The 23,420-nt window shown below is 35.0% G+C and overlaps 1 protein-coding gene across 1 annotated transcript; it reads right to left on the bottom strand.

Annotated features, from left to right (window-relative positions):
- Positions 1 to 3,501: 3,501 nt before the first annotated feature.
- On the bottom strand, positions 3,502 to 23,190 carry LOC111049215. The gene is made up of 4 exons (XM_022335236.2): positions 23,029 to 23,190; positions 9,349 to 9,451; positions 8,355 to 8,586; positions 3,502 to 5,817 (listed from the first exon to the last, which is right to left on the bottom strand). The coding sequence occupies exons 2-4, from the start codon at positions 9,435 to 9,437 to the stop codon at positions 4,549 to 4,551; spliced, it is 1,590 nt and encodes a 529-aa protein (XP_022190928.2). The 5' UTR covers positions 9,438 to 9,451; positions 23,029 to 23,190; the 3' UTR covers positions 3,502 to 4,548.
- Between the last annotated feature and the right edge of the window lie 230 nt (positions 23,191 to 23,420).

The raw sequence follows: 23,420 nt of genomic DNA, 5'->3' as shown, positions 1-23,420 counted from the left end.
AAACTTGATTTTGTTTGATCAATACTGATACATTATTTTTGTTGACAACTTAAATTAGAATATTGAAGTGCTCTCTCACAAATGACTGTCTTATACCAATTCAACCTCATCTGAAAAAAATTGTTGAAAAGTGAGAGATTATAAATTGAATGCAGTATCTGAGATCTTATTCAATCATTAGATTTTTTTCGATGCAAATGTAGATTCCATAAAATTGACTTATAAGTATTGTTTGAATATTATAGATTGCAATTATTAAGTAGGTTAGTATTGGGTTGGCTTCATGACTTTTGTTGAATATTGTTGCGGTTGATTTCAAAGTCAGGCTGGCGAATGTTGTGTTAGGGGTTTGGCAAGGAACGACTCTTCACTGCCACAGCACAACTGCTAACTATATCTGTATATAATAGATTGATGAACCTGTTTGTTTATAAATCGATTTTGTGAAAATAAGTAATTGATACAGTTTATATCTATAATGACTATATAAAATATTAAGAAAGACTAATGTAATGATGAAACAGAAGATAATACTAATTATAAACGAATAGTAAGTTATAAGTGATGTATGTGTATAGTACGGTATAGTACTAATATGAAGTACCTCGAATAAGGGGAATAGTGTTAAAAGACGTTATTGTTATTATTGGCCATTTGTAAGCTGTCATTCAGTTGCAACATCACTAAACAAATTAATAAAATTGATCATAATTGTAGAATATTGTTAGTGAATTTAGTAAAGGCACGGTAAAGGCATCGCTTTAGGTATGAGGACTGCCCGAAGCTTCTCACGGTTTTCCATTATTGGGAATACATTTTTTATATTGGACAAATCATTAATAACTCACATGTCATTCCCAAGTATGTGCCAGACATTTTTCTCTTTGGAAGAATCTTTTATGGTAACATTATACACAGAATCAATATTTACTCTTACTTCAAAGGATTAGAATGTCCGTCTTTGAACTTCTTACGATATCTGTTCCGAATTTTGATATTAGTGTCTAGAACTTTCTCAGCAAGTGAATATTATTGTTATAAGTGGGGGTTTCAATGTAAATAATTTTCATTTTACTTTGTAAAACATTTGATATTTTCTGTGTTACTGGTTTAACTGATAGATGATTTGTTGAACATCTGCATTTCTATTTTCTGTCTCCCTAATAAACAAGACGTTTCATGTGTCGAGGTATCATTGTTTCAATCTTCTCTTCTCAAAATCGTAACTTGTTCATCTGATATTTACCTGAGCAATTGATGATTGCTCTTGGAAAACTGTTCCTATATTTTGAACAAGAAATTGAAATTATAAAATCCAAGTCTCAATTCATTCAACATTCCATTGTCTTTGATACTTTCTATTTAAATTTGAATTTTTACCCGGTGAACCATGTATGTGTTTGTATATTGTAGTTGAAGTCTGACAAGTTTGTGTTTGTTAATTTTTGTAAAATAGTTAGTGTAAATAAAAGATTATGTCGTAAATTATTATAAAATATTCTATTGGGTTATTCTGAACTTTATCCAGGATTACTCTCCTGCTATTCGCATAAAATCTCAATGAAATTGACTTGTAAGCATTAATTAGGTTGTGGCCTTTTGTCATGTAATAAAGGAGATTCATGAAGAGCAATCATCTATCAATCATTTTAATATTCAAAATTCAATTTTGCAACAAACAATAATAAAAATTGAAATATTTATGTATAATATTACTTACTTTAGTTATCTTTAAAACATTAGTAAGTTCGTCATCGTTAAGTAAATTATCAGTTGTTATCGAGTTATTCTAGTATATCTTCTTTTTAGTGACAGAAGCTTGACTGTGTTATTGGAATGTGACAAAATTTATTAGTTACAAGTTAATTTTTTGATTGATTCAATCTGGCTGAAATTGATGGCAATTGCTTCTCCGTTGTATCTAATATTACTCTAAATCAAAGGCAAAATGCTACATGACAAAAATTTGTTTTCCAGGGAGTTCTCTACGAAGATCTATCAATAATAAACAAGACATTGCTGTTTTGAAGAATTTTATTCTGTAAAATAGCACTAGTCTAATTCTAATAGCAACTTTCTGAAACGATAGTGAGAATTTGATCTTTGTTTTTTATTCTTTCCCGCCAGTAAACAAACTTGAATGGTTTTTATAAAATTAATTCAACCTTCCAATGACAATGTAAGGCTTCTGTCATTCTAACATAAGTTGGTTCAATACTGAATTAATACAGCGCACATATGTTCCTACATTTAAAAATTCTACTTAAACTGGAACCTTTTTTCATTATAGGATTAAATGTGACTTGTAGAATTATTGTGAGTTAGGAAAGCTCATGCACAATGCTTCAACAGTTATTGTCTTTTTAAACTTTCAAAATTGTTAAGTAATATTTACTGTGATTTATCTTATTGAATTCTCGAAGATCAAAAATCATTTACTTAGTAACTCATTAGTAATAATAATTTACCTTTTGGTAAAATTTGCAGTTAAAATTGCTTCATCATCTATTATCTAAAAACATTTCATAAAATAGATTCTGTGATTTAGATTTCAATGTAAGAAAGCACATCGTGCGTATTCACGTCTCAATCATATTTATAAATTTTTGTTGAAGAAATATTTCTCCTCCGGAAGCTGAATGTTTGAATTTCCTGAGATATAAGAAACCTAGAAAGTACAACATGGAGAAAAAGTAAACTATCCAGTACTGCTGCATTTTGTTAGTTGTTTCAGTTTTCGATTAAATGTTTGAATTTTTGACATGTCTGGCCAGTTGTGATTTCTATTCAAAGCATGTCTTTCAAGAAATTCTCATTGAATGATTTGGTTTCCATATTTATGCTTCTCAGTGTGGGAGGATAACAAACTCCAAATTGTAAAACTAAACGTGAAAAATGCTTTCGTATGGTATACTCAACTAACATTCTGGGCTTCAATATTACATGAACTTGAACTAATTCCTATCTTGGAAATGTCTATACCTTTTTTTAATTCAATGTTGATAGTCTCGTTTGTGCTTCCTTGAAAACCTGTGAAAATTTGCCTTGAAAACACAACAATCCACTCTAAGTAGAAAAATCAAAGGAAATTTATATATCAGCTTCTTGTACTGAATCCCAGCATGTTAATGAAAGTCTACCTGCAACTATCGACTGTCTTGTCTTATTATGTTCTCCCCTATTGTTGTTAACTGTCTTTTCAGTAGAAAGAAGGCATTGAATCACTTCCACACTAAAGTTGACAGCTACTGTGTTTTTCTGTAAAAATGTATCTCTTGAACTAATGTAAACAATTGAAAATGAGAAATATCCATTAAATGGATGAAATAATATTATGTATATATATTTAGAGAACAACATAATACCAAAGAGGATAAGAATAGAATATTCTATTTTATTCGCTAATATTGTATTGCATTTTTCAAAAATTCGTTTTCCGGAAGCTCAGAGTATAATAGGAATCGATGTATATAGGAACTGAGATAAATGATAAGAACCAAGTGATATAAAAATTAAGCAGTATTATTTATTCGTGTAGGCTCTTATAAAACATAGGTATTGCTACTCAGTAACTACATTAAAACTTGGAACATTCAAAGGAAATACTAACATTAAACTATAATATTTTATTCTAAATTATTGTTAATTATCATCTTTCTGTTCTTAATCCCTTATTTTTATTTCAATAAATAAAACTATAGATAGAACTTCAAAAACTGAATTGAATAAATTTTACAACATTCTCGACAAATTCAAGTATATTTTCTAGTTGAATGTTATTCATCATAGTTGGCTCGATATTCAATAAAGTTAAGCTTTAGTCTACTTCAGCTAAAGCCAGTAGTAGTAGAAATTGAAATACTACATACCGGTAAGTACAGTTTTGAATGAACTATAAATCATTCCCAAACTTTTTTTTGAAATTTTTTCATCTGAAAATTTGTAATTATCCTACTGTTGGAAATATTAGCGTTCAATTCTCGATCTCTTTCAAACTAGTAATATTATTAAAGAGTCATCAAGTTCAAACACTTGTTCAAAATGATGCATCTCTATCAATATTGTAGCTTGTCTTTTAAACGAAACATAGTTATTATCATAATAGTTCTGTAACTTACAGACAGTATTTCTGTATCTTACTACTGTTAATCAGTGTTTAATTGCTCTGGATACCATTAATCTCTACAGTTTTGAACTATCAATTACTTTTCAAATTTTTATTCTGACTCACAAATTGGACAGACCAGAGAAAATCTTATTTGAGGGGAGGAAAACTGTGTCTTGAAAAATGGACACATTGACTGTAACCATCACAACGCACGAAATTAGTCCGATGGAAATTGGAACATTTGAGTGCAACGTTGCAAAATAAGAGTTGACCAACATTGTTCACAGCTTATTAAAAATTATAATTTATTGACATTTTTATAATACACCTGACGAATTGGCAACGTCTATGTGTGCGGGGGGGATGAGAAGGTATTAAGCAGTTCCAATTTCCATCGGACTATTCTCGTGCAGTTTACTATAGTAAGTTGTGATGTGGGATTAGAGTTTGTTGTCGAGCTCAGTCCGGGCGGGGTCGAAATCGGTGTCAGAAGACTCGATGGGGTTTGGCCCGGGGCCGACATCCTTGACACGGCTTTGCACCTCCATGAAGCTGCTGCGAATGTTGTCGAGCGCCGCACCCAAGCCTGATTTGATCTGGTTGAACTCGTGCGTGACCAGCGACAGTCGGCCCAGCAGGTAGTTGAGGTTGTCGTCGACCTCGGTCATGCGGCCCGTGATCTGCCCGACCTTGCCCTCCATGCTGTCCATCGTCTGCAGACTGCCGTTCACGTACAACTCTGTCTGCTGCTGCAGCCGGTCCAGAGCCCCGGCCGATGCCGTCAGCTGCTGGTACATGATTCCGATCTGCCTCCACACCTGGCTGATCTCTGTCTCGATCTTCGTGCTCAGATTGTTGAAGCCGCCATTATGGTTCACCACAATTGTGTCCGAGATGTCGTCGAACCTTTTATTCACCGTCTCGTTCAAATCCTTCGCCTGGATTTTCACCAGATCTCCCACCTCCAACAGAATCTGATGAACTCCATACTCGATCCTCCTCTTAGTGTCCAAAACATTGTCAGCCGTCTGTATGAGCACTTGCTCCACCTTGTTGAGCGCCTTCACCTCATTCTGCAGCTGCTCGTAACTTTTCTGCACGTCCGCGTAGAATCCCTCAGCCAGCTCCCCGGCGTCGTTCAGCGTCTTGTAAATGTTGTCCTGGTTCTTGACAACATCCCCCTTCAAAACATCCAGTTTCATTTCCAACTTGGCAACTTCTTTCTCGTTTGCACTGATCAACTCGTACTTCAGCTCTTGATTTTCCTCCCTCGAACTATTCAAAAACTCCTGCAATTCCTGTTTAGTCGGTAGCGATTCGGAGTTTCGATTTATCGAATTGATAGAATCCTTCAAGTCGTTGATCATTCTTTCCTGTTTATTCAAACTGGATTGCAGTGAGGATGCCAAGTCATTTTGGTTATTACTCCTCAACTGAGATAATTTATCTTCGAACCTACTAATAACTCCCTCGTAATTAACGACATCTGTTACAGTTGGTTGTGGCCTCTGAATAAACATCTCCAAGCGGGCGAGGATCACCTCCATTTGGCTCATTATGTTGTTGAGTGAAGTGTTGACAGCTTCCATTCTGCCTTGATCGTTAGCGTTTGACTGATTTCGCCACAGTGCCTCCATATTCGACATCCAAGTTTGTATGGAATCATTCATAGTATCAACTGTGTATAAACCTTTCTCTTTTGCGTTGTCCTGAAACATGATAAAAAGAAAAAAGCTATTACCTATACTGCAAGACAGTAAATTAATAAATTATTCATTGTTTCTGATTAATTCAATAGTCAGTCTTGTATTTTTTTGGTAGGACTAATAAATGAATAAATCAGGGCGCTCACAGGAGGGGGGAGGGGTTTGGACGGAGACTGCATCCTTGAAATTGTAGTGGAAGGCTCAAAATGACAAAATCAGGGGCTCAAAATCGAATCTTGGGTGGGGCACCAAAAAAGATCAGCAGTGTTAAAATGACTACTGATGAAAAAGTTTTTTGTATGGGGGGGGGGTAGGAGGTGAAGTTTTCCTTAATTTAGGGGGGGGGCGTGTTCGTACAAAAAATTCTTATGGTTTGAGTTGAATAAATTCAAGAAGAGCTTAGATTTAAGCTACCTATCAGTAACTGACTCATAGCACCTTAATTTTAGGTATATGAAATTCCAAAGTTCTACTGACTTTAAGAGGCTCAATTTACTAGGATCTAGGATCTAGGAGCTGATAAAAAAGAAACGTTACAGTTGTCACATTTCCTTCTCAAAATTTTTTCATAGTATTGATCATGCATAAGTTGATCTATTCCCTATAGGTGATGCACTAAGCTATTCATGATAATAATCATATCATTGACTAGCCGTCAGGCCGCTTCGCTCGCCATATCCGTCTAGCCAGGGGGCTCCGCCCCCTGGACCACCGACTGGATCGTCCAAGAATGAGATCAGCAGGCTCGATTCGCTCGCCTGCATTTTTCATTTGAGCATTTTTATCATATGTTAGTACAAACCAGTCGGGGGTCCAGACTAAACGGATATGGCGAGCGAAGCGAGCCTGACGGCTAGTGATATAATATTCCCAGGATTGAAGTAGCAGTGCCCAATCAATTTTTCCGCGATAAATGCATTTAAATCTTCAACTTGGTGCCAACCTAACAAAATCAACTCAACTTAATGGCAACCTGACAAAATTATTAATTTAGTTGCCAGTTAACAACTGTTTCGAAGAGGTACTCTATCTAGATTATAGTTCTATAGTAACATATGATATGGAAATTTCAATTATAATGTTAAGAGATTGGGAGAAGAAGAATATACATGCTAAAAGACGAACTTTAAACCCTTAAAAACAACCCTTAGAGTTAAAATATTGCCAAAAGATTTCTTAGTACGCCTCTAAAGGGCCAACTGAACATACCTACCAAATTTGAACGTTTTTGGTCCGGTAGATTTTTAGTTATGCGAGTGAGTGAGTGAGTCAGTCAGTCAGTCAGTCAGTCAGTGAGTGCCATTTCGCTTTTATTTATATAGATTACTAGCCGTCAGGCTCGCTTCGCTCGCCGTATCCGTCTAGCCAGGGGGCTCCGCCCCCTGGACCCCCGACTGGATCGTCCAAGGATGAGATCAGCAGGCTCGCTTCGCTCGCCTGCATTTTTCGTTTGAGCATTTTTATCATATGTTGGGACGATCCAGTCGGGGGTCCAGACTAAACGGATATGGCGAGCGAAGCGAGCCTGACGGCTAGTAATATAATATTCCCAGGATTGAAGTAGCAGTGCCCAATCAATTTTTCCGCGATAAATGCATTTAAATCTTCAACTTGGTGCCAACCTAACAAAGTCAACTCAACTTAATGCCAACCTGACAAAATTATTAATTTAGTTGCCAGTTAACAACTGTTTTGAAGAGGTACTCTATCTAGGTTATAGTTCTATAGTAACATATGATATGGAAATTTCAATTATAATTAAGAGATTGGGAGAAGAAGAATATACATGCTAAAAGACGAACTTTAAACCATTAAAAACAACCCTTAGAGTTAAAATATTGCCAAAAGATTTCTTAGTGCGCCTCTAAAGGGCCAACTGAACATACCCACCAAATTTGAACGTATTTGGTCCGGTAGATTTTTAGTTCTGCGAGTGAGTGAGTGAGTGAGTGAGTGAGTGAGTGAGTGAGTGAGTGAGTGAGTGAGTGAGTGAGTGAGTGCCATTTCGCTTTTATATATATATATAGATAGATTATAATAATCATATCATCTATTCATGATCATAATATTTTTACTTTCCTTGCCCTATTACCATAGGTAAGGAAAGTATTGCTTTCCAAAAAAAATTAAGGTACCCTAATTTCATGTTTTCTATATGTTTCAAGGTCCCCTGAGTCCAAAAAAATGATTTTTTCATAATTGTTTCTTCAATCCATAACAAAACTCCGTTATTCACAGAACAAGAATTGAAGATATGAGATGAGTGACGTTGACAGCTATTTCAATAAACTGCATTTTTTGTTATCGACTATCGGTCGTTCAGAGCCTAAAAATGCGTACAGACTTGAGCGCCACGAACACGCGCAATCAGCTGATGCTATGGTAACTATATCTGTATCCTACTACTTTTCTGTACAAATACAGATATAATTAGCATATCATCTGCTGATGAAAAGTGAAATGCGCGTGTTCATGGCGCACAAGTCTGTACGCACCTTAAGAGAAAAGTATCAAATAAGAAAAATCAAATTGTGGTTTACATTGCTGATGCTGCTCTCAATCTTCTGCAATCTCTTGTCCATCCTGTTTAGAGTTTGCACGATTATTTCAAGTGTGCTGTCTTGTGAGCGTCCTCTCTTATCAGCTAGTGCCAGAATTGTCTTGAGTTCTTCTCCGAGCTGTTTCTCTCTCAACTCGTGTCGCTCCAGCTTATTGCCCACGTCTCGGAACATGTGCAGGAACGAAAGGATCGCATCCCTGATGTCTTCATTCCTGTAACAAACCATACAAAATCGCAATTCAGTTATTTATATCATCAATTTATTATTATTATCAGTGGCGTAGCGAAGTTCAGGTGCACCCCCTCACCATAAAAAAGAGGCCCAAAATCCAACATCTGAAATGCACTATATAAGAATGACCTCAAATAATTTCAATTCAACTACAATATTGTTTTCTGAACGTGGAAAACTATTGAACGCATCCAAATGATTTGCAATTTGCTACCAGTAATAACAATCTCATTGGAAGAAACAGTGTCGTTAATGCCTAAATATGTAATCCAAACAGCCATATAAAACACAACGTAAACAAAGTTAGATTACAAAACAAGCAAAAACAATAATTGCCTTCATTATTGTAGGGTATGGTGTAGAGAAGCTTTTTCTATCGCCAAGCCGATTACTGTCTACTTTCTGTCTATTACTGTATTACTGTTTTGGCCGGGTGAGAATGTTAGAATGGCACAGTATGAGGGACTACCAGTATGGCAAAGTATGAGAGGTTTATGCTACATTTTCTGTAAGATCATACTCAAACTTTGCTATAATGTGCCAAGTCTTACCTCGCTAAGTTATTTTAGAGTTACCTAGCACAAGTCTCAAATAAGCAATCATAAAATTTGAAATGTTTCCAGTAAATATTCACCAATATATTGTATACTCTTTCATAAATAACTAATACAAATTGGCATGACTTTTCATTAGCATTGTTGAATTTTGTTGTGAATGAAATATTTGGTTGGTAGGTACTCACGTTACAGTTCTACCAACAGCACTCTCCACGGAAACGGCAAGACTCAACACCAGTGCGGCTGCAACTAGAGTACTTCTTTGGAGCTGCATTTCACAGTATTTATCTGAAAAAATTAACATAATTATTGTTTGACTGTATTTAAACTGATCATATATTTCAATGGCTAACAAATACCCCAATACTTAACAATTCAATCATTGCGATTTCTCTTCAAAAATCAAAGATCAATGGCTGGAGAGATGAGAGATCAACCCTTTAATGCAACTTACGTGCTGTGTCCGGAAAGTAATGTCAATGATTTTTCCGACGCCATTGCACTTTTCAGAGTGCTGCGGCACTGAGAGACTAGTTAGTATAGTTTGGGGTGTTGTGAAAAAGCCGACTTTGCGTCAGTTGTTTTCCACCCTGCCGGAGAGTTTTTACATACATTTCCGTGAGAGACATTTATGTGACTCGTCAGAATACTAGAGTTCAAAATACAGGTCTCCCTTGAGCATCGCAGTGTGATGAGGTCCCAGACTTTTTAGGGAATTTTATCATTGGAGATGAGTCTTGGGTGTTCGTGAGTACTACCCATTTTCATTTTTCAGCAATGACGTTTCCTAAAAATTCCGAGTCCTCGTCACACTTCGTTCACGAGAGAGCGCTGCATTTTGAATGCTGGACCCTCACGAAAATGTCTTCTGTAAATTTCTGTAAAAACTGTCGGGCAGAGCGGAGACAACTGGCGCGAAGTCGGCTCTGCTCTCAAGACCCCTGTTCTCTGTTCAAACTTCTAAAGATTGAAAGATTTTCCGACTTGGAGGGATATGCGGAGTAGAGAAAAGTAGGAATACAGTGAGGGCGATGTTGCCGTGCTAGAGCGGAAGGGGTTCTGTGGTTTTTGGTGGGTGTTCAACACCTCATGATACACATACCTAGTTTTCTCTCTGGAAGCACTGTATCTACTGAGCCTGCTTTGTCAACTTGGCAACCGCGCTTGTCTCTATCACTCTAATTGGCTGAGCTGGTTCGCCATCTCACACTATATCTCTGCTTGCCGCAGATCCCTCCAAGTCGGAAGAACCTTTTAATTCAACTATAGTCTCCCAGTGGAAAGGTATTTCAATTTTTCTTAAAACTTTCAAGTAACTCAAGTTTTCGAATATGATTCAAAAATAAATTATTGTTACAAGGTAAGTATAATATCATTAAGAAGTTTGTTTTTTCTAGAGAAAGCTACACTATCACATTTCTCACTCTCTCACATTATTACTCTATAATCTTCATACTGAAAGATCTCTTGTAATCAAAACATCATGAAAGAAACGTGTTATTCGTGCCCTTGAACTTGACTAATGAAATATGAAAACATTATTAGATGTGGCTTAGTGGAAAGGAGGATTAAGGCTTGCGAGAGTCTATTGAATCATGGAAGTGCATCACTCAGAGAAATAGGATTAATTGGGCTTGAGGTCTCTTGGAACGGATGAATGATGCTCTATTGGGTGAATGCCTCGTAAAGTTGTTTTTCATCATTAATTTTTATTTTTTCATGCGTGCATATCTCTATATAGTAGGGCTACGGCCTGACAAATAGCAATGTTTACAATAATCAACTCGCTAGCACACCTTCTGCTGGTGCTGGTAAGAGCACTCTTTCTATCACTCAAATCAATGTAGATCATTCAATAGAATCTTTTCAAGTTGGAAAAGCCAGTATTGACTTTCTTAGCTGTTATCCTCTATTTAAATTATTTTTATTTCAGAGAAGTGATTATTTCATTTCTGGTTTGAAACAGATTGATTAGGCCTACTACTCGCATTAAAATGCAGACGCCTTTCATATCAATCTTGCGTGTTGTCTTATTAAAGAAAAATTGAAAAGCGTATGTTGGACTTACCCAATACGCAAATTTCCGTTGATCAAGCACTATCGAAATCAGTTCATTTACCTTAGGGTAGCCAAACCCTCCCCCACCTCTAAATCAAAGTTTAGTACTAGCCGTTCCACAAATAAGCACTTTTGCAAAAAAGGTTGTCAGTCGTTATTCTGAACACTATTGACTTCTTTGGAACCTCACTCACAAAAAATTGTTTTTCAACCCCCTCCCAAGAATTTCGAGGACGCAATATGCGTCCCCGCTCCCCCCCTGTAGCTCGCTTGATTTACTTGAAACGCTTTAGGGCTATATATAGATCTAGTTGAATAAACGTTCTCAATAGTTAATCAAATAACTCCAGATTCTGATTATTTTTCTTCTATTAGGCTAGCTTCACACGCATTCGGTTTGGTTCTTTTCGGTTCGGTTCGGTTCGTTGCCGAAAAGGAATGAGGCTTTCATACATATCAGGTTTTAATTCGTACCGTACGCTTCTAATTAGGTATTTTCTTCTCAAACACAGCTGAGTTTGGATTGTTACAATTCATGCTGGTAATAAAATATAAAAGCTGGTCTTCAAATAGTAAGATGTGATTTCTTGAACAACAAAATTTTCAATTCAATTAAAAATTGTGAACTATTTGAATAGTTTATTTTTGATTGAATTAATTTTGGACGTTCAGAGTGATTATTTTTTTAATTGAATTTTTTTTCAATTATGACACATGGTACATAACGTTCGACTTCTCTCCATTAATAAAATCATGTAATTTTCATGGAAAAAAATTCTCCCTGAGTCTTAATTTATCTTCATATTTCTTAGCAATACTCCAGAGAACTAACAGAAATGAATTGACCATAATGATTTTGACATAAAAGATTTTTAAACAGATAATCATGATATCAGGTTAAAATAAAAACAAAAAAAGCGAGCGACTTTGTTTTTATTTCCGGTTTCCTAGCAACGAATTCGAATATGATAAAACCTATTCGTGTCGAGGGGGCATTCGGTGCTATGCGGTTTCTATTCGGTACCGAATTCAAACCGAATTACCGTTTCACACTTATCGGAAATTGCCGAAAACGAAACGAACCGAATGTGTGTGAAACTAGCCTTAAACACACTTTTTAAATAAATAGTGTACGACATTCTTTCCAAACACATAGTAGGCCTACTATTAGGCCTATTGAATTATTTTCGACCAGAACTCCTTATTAAACAATCTTTCAGTTGAAAAACTACTCAACTCATGATAAAACCTTACACTCAGCTTTTTAATATTTTCCAATTTCAAATATAACTCTCAATCTAAGATTTGTGAGTTGAAGATTAAACTACGGTACGGAAGAATTCTCCTTTCCACATAAACAGAAGTGCCTACTTTATCGTTCAATAGGATGTGGGAAATTGATTTTATTAGTAGGACGATGATGAGTTTTATCAGAACGGTATCCGTAAATAATATTGAGACTGTAAGCATGGAGAAACAATAGCGTAAGTAGATATCCCATGGCATAGGGCTTTTATGTCACAAATTTTACTTTTATCACACGCCAATTACTGTCGATTTTTACTGTTTTGACCGGGTAAGTGTGTATGAACGGCACGATATTATGAGAGACTACCAGCGTCATAAAGCTTCACGGGAAAGAACTACCTGGACTATCGGCTTTGAGACAACAGTAAAAGTTGTCTTCTTATTTACTTATGCTATTGTTTCTCTATGCTGTAAGTTACCGGCAAGCGGTAACTAAACAATAATTTATCATAATGAATAGTTGTAGATCCGATGAGTAACCTACATGCTATTGCTTGAGATCTTGTTCAAATAATGAGGCCTGCCTTTGAAAATTAGTATCTTACTATATTTTGAGCTTTTACTTCCATTCGGAATTCAACAATATTCTCATTAATATCCTACGAGATTGATAAAGACAGTTCATAGCAAAAAAGGCTTCTTTTTTATGGAACAGTATGGGCTGGTTGGAAGCCACGTTCTCAGCTTTAATGCGGTGCCTGTTTATGAAGGGAGGAGTGACTCCACACGAACTATATTTTTATTTGGTTAAAAAAGTAGCCATCTGTCGTTTTGGGAGTCTTTGTCTGCCAGCTGATGGAAGCCTGGCCTAATCCGTTTCAGAGGAGGCGCTCCCTCAATCATCATAACTGCACCCTCCTTTCTACACTAAATCCTGTGCTTTGGTCTTGCACTATTGGTACAGTGGCTACTGAAAATAGGCCTAGTACTGGCGCATGGTGGTGTCATCCTACATTGGACTGTTTTTGATACTGAGTTCGTAGTGCCATAGAGTAAAGATACCGTTAATTTATTGCGGTAATCATTTGTCTCGCTCTCTGGTAATATGCATTCTTAGCTTAAGGCTTATCATAAGAAAGCCATTGAGATTGATTAAAGCAAGCCATACAAACCCCATTGAGATTGATTGAAGCAATCAACTATGTCCAAGAAGAAATGTAGGAGGAACTACATTTTCTCATTATCAATAGTACAGTCTTATTGTTGACAAACCACATACAATTTCGATGTAAGAAAATTGTGGACAATAACAAATGACGAACATGTAGTATGTTGTGTGGTATCAAATAGCCACAGCTAATACCACCTCTGTATTAGGTTGGCACTGTATTCTTTTCTAGTGATTATCGGAGGTCATTACTTATCATGCATCATTCCGATTCCATTCCGATCCGATCTCGGTTGTCAATGGTGCATACCACCATTCTAGGCCATATGCACTATTCTAGGCCATTTTATGTACCATATGCACCATTCTAGACCCTCCGATAATCACTAGAAAGGAATTCCATTAAGAAGTACTAAGTACCCCTATAAAAAATGACATCTCAACAGATTTTGGTTTCTGTTTGATTTGATTTGATTGATTTGATTCCTGTTTCTTCGCAATGGAACGATTTTCCCCTATTTTCGTTCTGATCAAAGTTCATTGATGGAGGACTGATGAAGATTTCATTATAAATATTTAGTTCCGGTTGCACAAAAGCCGGTTTAATTTTAATCGTGATTGATCCCATGAGAACCAATCAGAGAAGCCATCTCATCAACAAGGCCTTCTCTGATTGGTTCTCGTGAAATTAATCACGGTTAAAATTTAACCGGCTTTTGTGCAACTGGGCCTTAATCTTTCAGAACTAAAAATATCAAACTTCCTAACACAATGTCAAACAATATAATAGTAGGTTCATGTTTACAACAATAAGTAGTTTGCATGCCAGTTTTTCAATTAATATAGGATCAAAAAGCGAAGAATGCTTTCCATTTTTCGTACATTTGATAGGATTTTGATCCCCCTTGCTCAAATCTTCATCTACCTGGTGTTCAATATTCTTGTCGGTTGTGCTGAGCGATATGGGCCTCTCACCCGCACCTTGCCAATTAATCGCCAACTCACCCTAGAGCCCTGTATCTCCAGAGATCTCCTGTTCAATATTGCAGGCATGTACCTGCTCCCCTATATCCATCATCCTGTTTCTCCATGTGTTTTTGATTACCTCAAGAAGATAGGGATTTAGCCTATCCCAGAAAGAGATTTCTTTCAACATTCGAACAATTCCACAAACAATAAAACTGTTCTTGGTTATTCCCAAAGCGTTTCTTTTATTGATGCAATTGATAATAATGTAGAACACAGCACGATCTTGAGTCTAATCCAAAGGCGGACCCATATAGATGAAAAGATCCCAGATAAATTCGACAAATGCATGAATTTCAATTAATGTATGTATTCAAATATATAACTTAACGCTCTTTCAAATTTCAATTTTATGTCAAAATACCTGTTGAGTTATGAATCAATTCATGACAATTTTTATTTCGATATACGGTACTGCTTGAAATCATGAGAATGAGAATATACAGACTATGAACGTTGGTACACTTGTTAACAGAGGTCAGGTTGAATTCTACAGTTGTCTTGTCTCAAGAAAATAATGTGTAAAGAGAACTTGGAAATTAGGTCCTACTCCAAAGATTTACCCAAAATCTACTTTAAACCAGAGTTTGTTTCCATTCTTCCTTTTTTTCGAGAAATAATTCATGACATTGGTCAAAGAATAAATGGGCTAAGTCACACGAGGTGTTTATCAGACGAGTCGGTTGGGTAGGAAGCTCTACAATTGGCTGATTTTCGATCAGGTCAGCAGATCAGCTGATCTCCGAACGCCAATCCAATTTCAATCAATCGGAGAGCTTCCTGCCCTGCAGTCTGAAAAACGCCTAGTGTGGCTTGGCCCTATGCGTTCAAAACGTCGATTCGTCAAAGTTTTCTTTAGTTATCGTAAAATATACGGAAGAAAATAGTCTTAACTGGAACATTGTTCAATTAAGACCGAGATTTTACGTAATCTTTGAAAATCCATCAAAGTGAAATAGCTTTGAAGCAGGATATAAGGTAGATTTCCACCCAAAAATGAAATATATGACTGATGTCCTAAATATGGGACTGAATGACTGAATTCCTCACATATACATTGCATTCAGGAGCTTGTTGGGTATTGTTTGCAAGCTAATAAAGTCCACCCAGTTCATGAGCGATTAAGTTCAACTCAATAATTAATTGCAGTTCGCGCCAACTTGGCTGGAAATTAATTTCTCGACGGAGATTTCCGTTGCTCATGACAAGCACAAATACTATCTAATTTATGAGACTAATTGAAGTGACATTAAATGAACGAACGATTTCCTGTTGCTGTACACTACACTAAGAATAGGTCTACACACCAGATTTCTGAAATAGATTGGACTCATAACAGAATGAGTAATGGACACACATCAATCCAACTTGTGATAAATTCATTTCGATTTTTATATCCCTGATTACTTGATAACATACAAGTATGTACGCATTCTTCACGGAAGACATGGAAAATTCTTTTTCCAAGTATACCATAAAACGTTTACACGTTAATACTGATACACAGTGGAGATTTTCTTCTTTAGCAGCTACATTTAACAATTATTGGATACGGTTTCGTTCAATATTTTTCCAAGTATACCATAAAACTTTTACACGTTAATACTGATAAACAGTGGAGATTTTCTTCTTTAGCAGCTACATTTAACATTTATTGGATACGGTTTCGTTCAATAATACCTCAAGAACATCTCGATTTGGCATATTCTTCGATAAGAAGTTTGATTTAATATTCAATGATTCATTGAAATTCATATTTTTTATTTTTCCACTATTTATAAGTTCATTTTATCGTGATTTGATTTTTAAATCGCAAAGTACCATATGACATATGAAAAAATAGTCGTAGATGAATACGATGTTTACTATCCTTACTGATAATGAAACCGAAATGTCTGACGATTGAATCTCCTCTGAATTTTTTATCAACTCCTCTTTTTCCATCCTTTCTATAACTTGCACTCAGTAGCTTAAAGCTTCATCCGGCCATAATGTGGATAACCGAATTATCTTCGATATTTTCCATGAAAATGAATTATTCATCCTATCTGCCAAGGACCTGATGTAGAATCGTGCTAGCGGAGCCTCAGCTTCAACTTCATCATTCAATGACAAGCAATCTATCTTTCATCCTCTCCTTCGCTCATTCTGAAACTCTTCAATTTCTCTTCTTTTCCCTCTTCTTTCTCCTATTCGCCCTCCCCTACCAGACTACACTTTAGTCCTCCCCCTCCTCCTCTCGACAACGATTCTCGAATGGAATAACTTCGCGGTGAAGTTTCCATATCAAGAAGAACATAAAAAGCTTAGTAGATGGCAAAACTTCTCAGCCAGATATTTTTCAGTTTGCAAGTGGGTTTCTCAAAGTGTTAGCAAGCATCAAAAGTTATCCACTCTCTCCAGACAGATCAAGGCTGCTTAATATGCTTTTCACCCTAAAAGCTTCTCCGCACATTTCTTTGAATCAAAGTCTGTTAAATTCAACATATTTATTTATGATGTCTTTAATTTCACAATGCAATGGGTCAGTAAATAATATGCTCCACACAGGATGAGTTTTGATTCTGAACAATAAATCTCCCTTCAGACGTATTACATCAATATTGGAGTTGAAAGAATCTCATTTTTTCTGTTTCTGTATTCTATTAATTGAAGACCATATAGCAGCTAACCAGTGCTCCGCAAAAGGTCTAATTAAAAACTTGACCAACTGGAATCTTGAAGAATTTTAAATAGGCCTATAACCATCCTTGGTAAATAAAGAATCAATATGCAAAATTTCCAGTTAATCAGTCCAGTAGTTCAGACGTGATGATGCGTCATTCGTGAATTTCCCATCTCCTACGTGTAAAAGCCAATTATTTTATTTTTATAGATTCAAATTCATACCGTAATAGTTTTGATATATTATATGGCATTTGAAGCGTGAGTATTGCAATTTCCATTATATTCTTCCACTGTAGATAAAATAGATAACTGTTGAGAATTAATATATAGATACTGTCAAAAGTAGAGGCTTCATCTTATAATGGGAATTTTCTTTATAATGATAAATTATTCTTCAGTTTAAGTTGGAGGTTGTCTCTAATCTATCAATTTCGCTTTGAGGAATTATTTCTTGTAATTCAGTTTTGAAGGAATTTTAGCAAATTTGATTGCATCTCAGAATATTAGGAAGTAACTGATGTGTATATTGATATAATTCATGCGTATTCTATCATTGTATTGTCACTCAATTTTAATGACGATTTTTGTTTTTTCACAGCAAACAAAATAAAGGCCATGATCATCCAACACACTGTGATAACATTACAATATGACAATTAAAATTTGACATAGTTTAGCTATGCTTTTAATAAAGCATGTAGGAAGTATTTCATTGTCATTCGGAGCAAAATAGCTGAACTGGTCACTCGAACTCATGGATGATTGAAAGCATTCGCGATAAGATTTCAGGGGCAATAAAATCAAACTATGATTATATTGAGGTCTAGGAAGTAACCCGTGCTCCGCAATGGTCTTTTTCAAAACTGACGTAATGAAATTTTGAAGAATTTAAAATAGGCATATAACCATCCTTGAATGATTAAGAATTTATATGCAAAATTTCAAGTTAATCAGTCCAGTAATTCAGACGTGATGATGCGTCAAACGTAATTTTCCTATCCCGTACGTGTATAAGCCAGTCCTTTGCTTTATTATAGTATATTATTCTATATATTATTTATTCTTTTCAATGAAAACGAAATAGGAGGTAATACAACTGATTAGCGCCAGAGAAGCTGGAATATGCTTTTAGATTTCATAGTGCAGAAGTATTCTAATAAAACATTGTATTAATATCATGATGATTATTCAAGTATTGAGATATTTAAGACTATATACTAGACAATTTCATACATGAACTTAATTATTATTTACCAGAAACTAGGATGTTATATAGGCATCCATCACGGAAATTGAAATGGCTCCGATATTCCCAGGTTATTATTGTTTTCTACTTCAAGACATGAAAAAATTCATTAAATTTTATATTCATAGGATTGATTTTGATTTCTAAATAAACTTTCTTTCTATCGAGATTTTATCCGCCAATAGATTTGAGCTGTAATACCCATTTGTGATGAGAATTATTTTATTGAATCGAACTACTCTTTAATGATCCTTTTATATGGTAATTTGATTTTGAATTTATTATAATTTTAGAATCACAACTTCATACTCTGTAAACTTGTCTTGTTCACATCATATAATGTGAATATGAAAGTATGAATTTCTCATGTAGATTCGAAGTAAATAACAATGTTGCATTATTGCGATAGGCTAAATCTCATCTAACGGAAGTGAGATATACGAACAGTCATACATTTAACTAGTTTAATCTTTTATTTTTAATTTGGATGATTATATGATTTCAGCAGAAAGAAAGTCAATTTTCATTGCTATACTGGTGTTAACAAGTAATGATGAACTAATGGAAAATTGCTTTGCATAGGACTATATCATTCGAGCTTATAAGGACTATAAGGCCTATAAGGAGCTTATAATTCGTTAACAGTTTGAGCTTATAAGGACTGAAATTCAAAACAAAATTAATAATTTGCAGGTCCATTTAATTCGTTACCATTGCCAAAACTATGTTAACTTGGGATTTGCATTTAGGTGGAGCAGCCTCAACAGGGATCAATGAATATTCAAATTGCACTCAGAACATGCTGACTTAGTTAATTGTCTGGGAGAGATTCGGAGTAGGCTACTTCTGTTCAATAAGGAGCGATTTGTGAAGTTGCAAAATAAGGTCACTCATTTTTCGCATGTTCTTCTGTTCTAATTACAGATCATCTCTTCCAGCCTATATAATTTTCTCCAACTGTTTTACTCTTCCATTAATTACTAATAAACATCAACAGTTGAGCGGAAGAAAACTTAGGTAAGTCATGATAAATTTTGATTCTACACTAATTATGCTCACTAGCTCAGAAAAGGGACTGAAACATTTTCAGTTGAATAAGTTTGCAATGAGATTGATTTCCAATTAGCTTTATTTTTATCTATTCATCCAAGGTTTCTCTTTATTCCATGTGATGAAAGGGAGGGCACGATATTGTTACATGTACGCCTTGGTCACTTTGTCACGATTATTTGATCACCAATTTATCTTTGTTTACCTATTTCTTCTTTTGTCTCTGATGCATGTTTATTAATGTTTTGATAATTCCTTTACTCTTATAGTTTCTATACTCCGATAATTCCTATACCAGGGGTGCCTCCTCCCCCTTGATTGCCGTCAGTAGTTATTGAAACACTGCTGACCTTTTTAGCACCCCCCAAAATTTGAGTCTGAGTCCCCAAGAATTTCAAGGACGCAGTCTGCAGCCAAACTCCCCCCCCTGTGCCCCTGTGGGCACCCCTGCTATACACTGATAAGAGTAGGAAGCTATTATAAACAAACAAATAGGATTTCTAAATATGTAATTTTCTTTATAATTAATCTCTTGAAATGTAATATTGATAATAAAAAGAATATACTCTAACAATAATAATGCACAAATAATTTACTGAAAAATAATGGAGCTACACCAATTTCAATGAGTATCGTAGGATGATTTATTATTTGAAGTAAGTTTATCAGGAAACCAATTAAAAGTTCTGAGCTCTCATGCAGGGCAAATTCAAAGTATGGTTGCACACTGCCAGCAGCAATCATTTGTGCTTGGTAAACCCAATTATAACGCGGGTGGTGATTGCTAAAATTATATTGTCTCTCCTCTCATCATTCCCTACTAGCATATCGAGTTTTCAACTCCGAACTATCATTCCTGACTAGTTCGCAATCTACAGATGGAAATTGGATCGTGATTGCTATCTAGCAGTGAATAGAATGGACAGAAAATGAAAATGTGGAATAAAATGATCTATTATCGAGAGATCGCTTTTGACATCACACAATAAACTCTTTTTTCATATTATCATTATATTGTTGGTATTATTGATATTTTAACTGACTAATTATTACCTATCAGCTCGGAATTAATTACCTAATGTTGGGAATCATTTTATATTTTGGAATTATTGATGAACTATAATATAATTATTATTAAGAGATCATCCCGAAATACTTCATGTATTATGTATTCAAAATTAGTGAATATATTTATATCAAACTAGCAACCGTTTAAAAATGTATATAAATAATAATGAGTTTTTTAAGAATAATTAAATTCAATTTCTTTCATAGTTCATAATTAAAAATTCCTACTTGTGTTTTACATGATGGGCAACCGAAAAAACCGAAACAAGTGAAATATTCCTAAGTATTGTAAATATAATAATGACCATATATGATGAATAAATAAGTAAATATTGACACATTGCCAAAGGCGACAAGATTAATCAATTGGTTTGTTGAAACCCCTATTCAAATGATGCTAAATCAGACTGAATACAGTAAAGAGTTATGAAAATAATGCAACTCTGCAATCCATCACTGTGATAAATTATACTTTGGTAGCACGTACGGAATATCAAATAAATTAAAAAAAAAATCACTTACACTATTTTTCATGTCTCAATCGTAAGTTCATTGCCATTTGCATTATCAATTAGAGTCAGTCAGCCGTCATTTTTTCCCATTGATAATAATAGTTTTGTTATTAATGAATAATTTATCTCACTGAATTTCACTACTGGACCGTGCAAAGAAAATGCATTCTAATAGGCATCAAAACTCTTCCACTATTTGGTGGTTTTTTCTTCCAAGTTTTGTGATTTCTACACTCATTTGGTTCAGTCAACCGTGCAGTTTATCGATTTTGGTAGGAACGATTCCCTAGTTAACGAGGATTCGTGATTGGGTGGCAAAGTCCTAATTCCTTTGATGGGCTAATTGTATCTTAATTAGAGAGGCGGCTTTTAATCAAGAAAGTAATCTTGCCTATAGTGAGCGTACAAAAAAGATACCTAGGCTATTTGGAAATGGGGATGAAGACAGTCAAGAAAAAACGTTTGTTCTTGCAATATAAAGTTCAGTTATACAACACGTTATTCTCTTTGAATACCGAAAATCACTTTCAACAACACAATTTTGAATATTTGAATATGTTTAGGCTGATATTATTGAAATCCTACAACATTCCACTGTAACGTTTAGTAATTGATCTTTTTTCATTGAATACCTACTGTCAAACTACTGTAATAATCCGAATTCACATCCAAGATAGTCTTATAGTCTTCAATTTTGAATGAATGGGCAGAATCATTTTCGATCAATTCAATTAATCAAGTTGCATGCCGGAAATCAACGTGGGCTCCATGAAATAAGAAGAATTGTTACAAAGCATCCAATAAAACAAATTGAAAACACATAATCTTAGTTGCTAGGGCAAACGTTCAATTATAAATTATCATTACTCAGATAATAATTATTTATTGTGCTCACGAAAGTAGATCAAAAGTCAATTCATAATATTTTCAATGAAGCTTTAAAATATTGGAAGATTATTAGTTCATTATTTGAACTGGTGTAACAGTGGAATAACGTTGTTTTACTTGAAATAAGATAAACTCTATATAAACAGTTTCATTATAGGCAAGTGTGATGATGAAGTGCTAAACTCAATCAATTCCTCACTGTGTTATAAAATTAAAAATATGAAGTTATAATTCAAATGACTAAGGACGTTTATTACAAAATAAAAACAAAACGATTATCAAAGACTTTTTCGGTTTACTGCAATCACCTCTATTGCAAAAAAATATCTAACTGATATCATATATAATTTACATTATATTGTTCTCAGGTTTGTTTATGGGAATTGATAATTAATGAGTAGCCTAATGAAATATAGTTTATAGATTCTGAGACATGGATACCGGTTCATAACTTCATAACTTTAATTCAGTCATCCAATAAAATTTGATATCAATCATCTTACAGATTCGAAGATAAGAATTGATGCAACAACCACAAAACAGTTATCATTATTGCAAATCAAATTCTTCACCATGTAAATTACAGATGTGTATACTTTTCGAAACATGTTTAATATGAAATGAGATAGTAAATGACAATAATTAAAAAAAAATGTATGTGGCTTGGAGAATCATGCCTCTCCAAAGCAACAAAAAAACAGAGGAAAACAGCAGATAAGTTTTATTTTATTACTGGAATTAAATAATTTTGTTTAATTTAGAAATGAATATAGATATGTTTATGAAATGTTTTTTTTCAGAAAGGAATATTTTATATTCAATTATTGTTTGAAGTTCTGTTTTTTCATCACTATGGACTATTAATTCAACAATTGTATGAGTAGTTGAACAGTTAAGAAAATTGATTGTAATTCAATGAATGAAAGCTTTTTACCTCGCGGAAAAGTGTGAATAAAGGCAGGGGTGAAGTGTGAAGGCCACCAAGAGGTGGGCTACAGCTGCTGCGGAGTCAGTCCTACCCCTACTCAGCGTAGCGCACGCAGTAGACTGAACACTGAACCACTATAAACCACCGAACGACAGTCAGTCACTCAGTCACAGAGCGTCATCTGTAGGGGGCGAAGTGAACCACCACCCACCTCATCACGCTTCTCCGCAAGATAATGTAACTCCCACCACTCCCTGGTAGCACAACATACAACCACAGTGGTTCTCTTATTCACGGTCGGATTTCAGATCTCATTTATTATTTAGACAAACGTCTATCATCCAGTCTCCGAATGAGAGCTTACTCTTTCATAAAGAAAGAACCATAGAAACAAGAGC

Source organism: Nilaparvata lugens, chromosome 1 (assembly GCF_014356525.2).
Source record: "Nilaparvata lugens isolate BPH chromosome 1, ASM1435652v1, whole genome shotgun sequence".
Lineage (NCBI taxonomy): Eukaryota > Metazoa > Arthropoda > Insecta > Hemiptera > Delphacidae > Nilaparvata > Nilaparvata lugens.
This window is presented reverse-complemented; position numbering and strand designations above follow the sequence as displayed.

What these genes read in the sequence shown, in the direction of transcription:
- LOC111049215 (XM_022335236.2), bottom strand. Translation starts at nt 9,437, where the DNA reads ATGCAGCTCCAAAGAAGTACTCTAGTTGCAGCCGCACTGGTGTTGAGT. An exon ending in GCTGTTGGTAGAACTGTAAC is followed by an intron (nt 8,587 to 9,348) that starts GTGAGTACCTAC and finishes GGTTTGTTACAG; the next exon opens with GAATGAAGACATCAGGGATG. An exon ending in TTGAGAGCAGCATCAGCAAT is followed by an intron (nt 5,818 to 8,354) that starts GTAAACCACAAT and finishes ATCATGTTTCAG; the next exon opens with GACAACGCAAAAGAGAAAGG.